Raw genomic sequence first — 5,713 nt, forward strand, 5'->3', positions numbered from 1 at the left:
GTAGAGATTGTTCGTTTAACTTTCCACTCGAAAGTGTGGATATACTTTGATGATCAAGCTGGATGTTATATATCAAGGGAGCAATTCTCGAGGAATGAAAGATGATAATAATCGTGTCTCTAAAGAGGAGATTGGATAGTTTCCAGAGTTGATAAAACAATTTGGTTTTCGAATGAATAAAGCGTAAAAATAAAAATAATAATAATAATAAAAATTGTTTATCCTTGCTTCAATAAAAAGTCGCGGAGAATCGATTTAAAAATTTTAATAAGCAGAAATCGATTTTATCCGCTCCCTTGTATTTGCCTTACTACTATTTTTAAATACTGCGCCAACAAGTCCTTTGAAAAAAAAATATCGTTCTCTATATAGAAAACTACCGCTAACGTGTTATCAACCATAGCGTGCTAATAGATCGAAATTTAAACGTGGAATTATTTAGCCGCTAATAAGATCCGGAAACAAGATCGAAGACGATCAGACGACGGTGACACCGCGAACGTGTTCCTCCGTGAATTTTATCACGTAAATTTTATTGTTAATCTATATACGCAGATCGCAGAGAAATAATCATGAACGTATGTAAATTAAATTTATTTATTAAATTATTTATAGTTCGCTCGAATGAATAAAAATCCGTCCAATCGATTGATTATCAAATCGATTGAAAAGTTGAACGATCGATCGCGGAAATAAAATTATATGAATAAAAATTAATGTTATTGTAATTATCCGAGATTCGAGGATTTTGTGCCGTTCTGTTTTCAGTTTTACAAATCGACCGGTATTATGAACGTCTCGACCGTTTTTCCGGAAGGAGTCGGTGAAACGGAGAGGTCGCAGCGTCACGCATCAGCGAGCGTAAAGGATGACGAGGACGTTCAGGATAGATTTAATCGTGAGCACTGATTCTAATCCGTTCCCATGGTAACCTTATTGTAATTTTTGAGTCATTCGCTCAAGTTATACTCTCCTCCATGCTCGCGTCATCCCTTCATATTGTTATTATATCACTTGCGTTACAAGAATTTGAACGATTTTTAATTTAAAACGGATATAATGCTTGATACGTTTGAAAGAAAAAGTAAAAGTTGTTGTTGTTACGTATATGGAAGAAATTAGGGAGTATCAAAGATTTCAAATAAGAGAATGAGCTTTGGAATTTTTATTTTGAATATATTTTCGATTATCGAATGAATATTTAAAATTTTAGCCATAATTAAATGATGATTTTTAACAAGAAATATTATATAAGAGATATTCTAATTGTAGACAAAACTCTCGATGAAGATAGGGTTAAGGTTAGGTGTAAAGAACATTCGCACAATTTTAATATCAACGATAATCTAATTTAATTGTAAGCACTATATAATCCGTTTTTATAATAATTTTTCACGTTATAATTTTTCAATCCTTTCATCACCTTTGTTTCACATTATATCATTTGCTATGTTAGAAATTTGATTGTATACAATATCTTTTCGATGAATATTAAAAATTTTAGTCATCGTTAAATTGTTGACAAGAGGCAACTCTCTGTATTCTTTTATATCCTGGACAGAAAATATTCTTATCGGTATTGTAGACAAAGCTGATGATGAAGGTGGCGTTAATGTAAAGAACATTCGCACAATTTCGAGACATATCAATTTCAAGATCAACAATAGTCTAGAAGCGTGGTTTTATAAGCATAAATATATTTTGCACGTGTGAAATAATTTAACACGACAAATAATCATAATATTTTGAAAAACGATTCCTAAATCACTTGTATGATAATTAAATTCATTCTAAAGGAATATAAATTATTACCGTATCGGTGCGTGACATTTTCACATAAAGTAAAGAGGTTGGAAATTTACTAAACGTGTGTATCGGTAAAATCGGTTGAATATGCATTTCCAGTGAAAAAAAAAAAAAGCGTGATTCATTATCCGTTTATTCGATACGTAATTAATTCATATATATATACACATACGTACGTATGTTTAGACGAGTCCTTCGAGAGAATGATTATGCAATTACCATGAAATTTGCTGATACATCGTGTCCTCTTACGTACGAATAAATTGGTAAAAATTTTCCACATTGTTCAATATCTCGGTATAATCCGAGAAATAATTAAAACACTATGCTCGCCACGTGTGAATATCTTTTGTTTGTTTGGTTAAAGTGATAGTTATGAAGCATGTTACTCGATAATAAATGATCCTGTCATTATTATATACACTTGTAAATATATTCTTTACGCTTGAATTTTAATTCAAAAGAAAACTTTTCCTCTTGTTAATTAAAATTATAAAGTACCTTTGAATTGAAAAAGTATCCTTCACTTCGATAATTACACTCTATAAAAATGATTTTCAATTTATCGACGGAGAAGCAAGCGAGACGTTAATTCTAAATTAATTGTAAGGATTCTCGATAGATCGCGACTCGCTTTTGTTTGCACATAAGGTGCTAATTCATTATAGTGGACAAATGTACAATGTACAATATACGTGTATTATAAAAGACAAAGTTCAAATTCGTTTGAAATTTTCTTCCAGATATAATCGCAATATAACTTGAACGTTTTCCAAGCAAGAAACAATATTTCGTTGGAAAATAGAAAAAAAGGATCGAATCCATGAAGAAAGTAAATAAATAGAGGGAAAAAAGGTCCATCTTTTTCGATAAATCTATATAACGATAGTTATAGAAAGTCATGTTCTCGAGATACAACAAGATCTCTCCGATCTCTGTGTAACGGAGATCTGGTACACCGGTATGATTCAGCGACGGTGTTTGGAAATTTCCAGATTTCACCTTGACTTTGATTGCAAGTCGCACGCGAGCCTGATCGTGCGAATCCCTCAGATACAGAAGGCTAGTACGTGTTACGTGTACTAAACAAATCCACCGAGACGAGTTCAGAATTCTATCTCGTTGAAAAAACGTGGCGCGTTTTTTTTTTATTATGAAACGTATTAAAACTGGAAAATTTATTTTCATTCGTAAAACGCGTACATTTAATAATTCAACTTTGAGACTGAGTCGAATGTGACAACGTGTAATCTAATTTTTTCTCTAATTCAATTAAAAATGAATATTTTCTCGTTGTGGTACGAAGTAATTACGCTTAAAAGCATTACGAAACGCGAATAACCCTAGGGAAAAGTCTCTCTCTTTCTCTCTCTTGTAGACTAACAAACTTGCTTGACATTATCGTAGAATTGAAAAAAAAAAAAACGAATGGAGGATGAATAATTGAAAACGCAATAATCACGATACAGATATGTCTTAATAAAACGGAGGGAGATATTGCTATGCGTAAATTGTAAAATGAATGTGAATTATGTTAGTACGACAATGAGTTTCTTCTATGCGTATCTAACTTGGAATGCATACCGAATGAAAATTGAACCGCATACCGATGCACATTGACTATGCAATCTATGCCAAGAGATGGATAATAAGGAAAAAAAAGAAACGTGTTTAATCAAATTTTCCAATGACTATTGAATCTCTCGTGATTTTCTTGTATTGCTATAAAAGAAAACATTTTTTCTTTTTTTCTTTTTTCTTTGCAAGCTAATAAATCGGTTAAAATCGACGAAAAATACAAAGATCGAAAAAAGAAAAATTTCTGTAATTTTCTTCGGAAATATCGAAAATTGAACGATCGTTACAACGACCAGTTTTCGGCCTAACTGGATTGATTAAACTTAGCACGTGCTGCAAACCGGCTCCACCGGACGAAACACGTAATTACACGATGCGGATTCGCGTCAATGTTTCGTAGTTTTCGTGATGTTCGTTATCCGACACGCGTGAAACACCAATGCAAAAAAGAAAACCACTCTGTGAATCATACGATTTATCCGTTTCGCGAAGAGAAAAAGAACGAGGAGTGTGGTTATGTTGACTTTCGATATTTGTAAAAAAAAAAAAAAAATACGTGAAGTTGAATTAATCATTCGTGTCATCGTATCTTTTTCAGAAACGAGATATTCCTGATGAAACGTTTGTGATTTAAAATACATTTCGAATTAAAGCAATCGTTCGATTTAGAATCACGGGTAAAAAACACATAACCTATAAGAATGAGAATACGCGTAATAATTTCGTAATAATTCGTAATTAATTTGTTTATTTCATTAAGACAAATCTCGGTTTAATCGGTGCTCCCTATCAGGGAAACGCATTGTTCTCACGATTTTCTCAACACAACAAATAAGTTTACATAATGTACAATCTTCCTGTCACTACTTCGATACGTAACCTTAACCTTCGCAAGCATGCGCAATCGTTAAACCGTATTTACAATATTCAGAGGAAAAATAAGGTGCTTTTTCAATAAAATTTAAAAGTATAAAGATTTACAATATTGCGCGATTATATATTACTCGATCCGACGCAACGTGAATTATAGAAAGAAATTCAGCCAATAAAATCGTCCTTCGCTCGTCGCATAATTAGGTTTAATTACAACGAGAATAAGAATATCGCTGACGAGAATCGATCAACGTTTAGCACAACGAGCCAATATACGTTCGGCTATACTTTATTATCAATCAACTGAACGTTTCAAAATTTATAGCATTTTAAGATAATAAAATAAATTCATGCAAATCCTTTTTCTCGGTCGAACGTAGCGAACTGTTCCATCAAAGTTTACGATGTTCTTAGAAACGCGTTTCCTACATGTAACAAAGAACAGGCATGGATGATTACCGTCAATATACTTAATTTATTAATCAATTAATCAAGAAACGCGAAGAAGAGAATTTCTCGATAGATCGAGTCATTGATAATAAACATTGTAACGTACGGCAGGATTATTATGATTATCTTATTACACGATGTATATGTATAATAACCTCGTCGTAGAAATATTTTTACTTTATCGATATTGATAGTTTTACGAACGAAATAAAACGAAATTCGTAACGAGACACATACGGATAATTATTCAATACACTTCGATAACTAAATTTTATTACACACATTTGCGACATCGATCACGCGTATTTACCGACACCTTGGAACAATATAACGTTAAAGAGACAACGCTTAACGACAATTTGTCGGCGATCTTTCCGAAATAGTGACACTTTCCACCATCGTTTATCACCGTAATGATACAGTTTGATGTACGAATACAAGTTCTTTGACGCTTAAAATTACAAATTACGATATTTATCTTACGTTTACCAGAAAATGAAATATATTTCCACTCCGTGTTTTCGTTTCGATTATGACATCATCTCTCTCCACGATGTATACATTCCATTATACAAGCCTTTCTATGCACTGACATTCATAATTTCCGCTCGAGAAAATTGCCCCAGGCGTAAAGAGCCTTGCGTTTTGCAGCCTTTTGCAGCGTCGGGGATATTTAATTTCAGGTTTCGATTACGTCCAGAAGTTTAAAGAATATTTTAACGGTGACGTCCCGCAACGGTGGACCGCAACGTGCGCGAATAAAGCGTAACAGAGATTTCATGGTCTCGTGCTTTGCTCACTCGTGCGGTTTCACCCTCGATATAATACAGCCCTGCCGATCTTAACGATTTTCGCCATCGATAAAATCATCGGACCGCGAAATATATACGCAGAAGGATAATTGATACATTTCTCTTACGGACGGATTCGTAACTCCGAGAAAACTCGTCGATATAATATTCGACTTTTTTTTTTTTTTTTTTTTTTTTTTTTTTTTTTTTTTTTT

General features: G+C 33.0%; 1 protein-coding gene and 1 long non-coding RNA gene across 5 annotated transcripts in view; both read left to right on the forward strand.

The window, feature by feature from the left end:
• Positions 1-5,713, forward strand: part of LOC102679301 (aquaporin AQPAn.G) — a 37,113-nt gene that overhangs the window by 10,435 nt on the left and 20,965 nt on the right. The window contains exon 2 of one of the 4 annotated variants that reach the window (XM_006622100.2): positions 769-898. The exons of the other annotated variants lie outside the window; for them this stretch is intronic. Within the exon in view, the coding sequence (XP_006622163.1) occupies positions 769-898 (130 nt within the window). The remainder of the gene's footprint in view (positions 1-768; positions 899-5,713) is intronic. 4 annotated transcript variants of the gene reach the window in all.
• LOC116186411 lies at positions 1,412-3,935 on the forward strand. The gene is made up of 2 exons (XR_004151397.1): positions 1,412-1,867; positions 2,550-3,935. It is a non-coding gene; the product is annotated as an uncharacterized LOC116186411 (long non-coding RNA).

The sequence above is a fragment of the Apis dorsata genome, unplaced genomic scaffold, assembly GCF_000469605.1.
Source record: "Apis dorsata unplaced genomic scaffold, Apis dorsata 1.3 scaffold_665, whole genome shotgun sequence".
Taxonomy (NCBI): domain Eukaryota; kingdom Metazoa; phylum Arthropoda; class Insecta; order Hymenoptera; family Apidae; genus Apis; species Apis dorsata.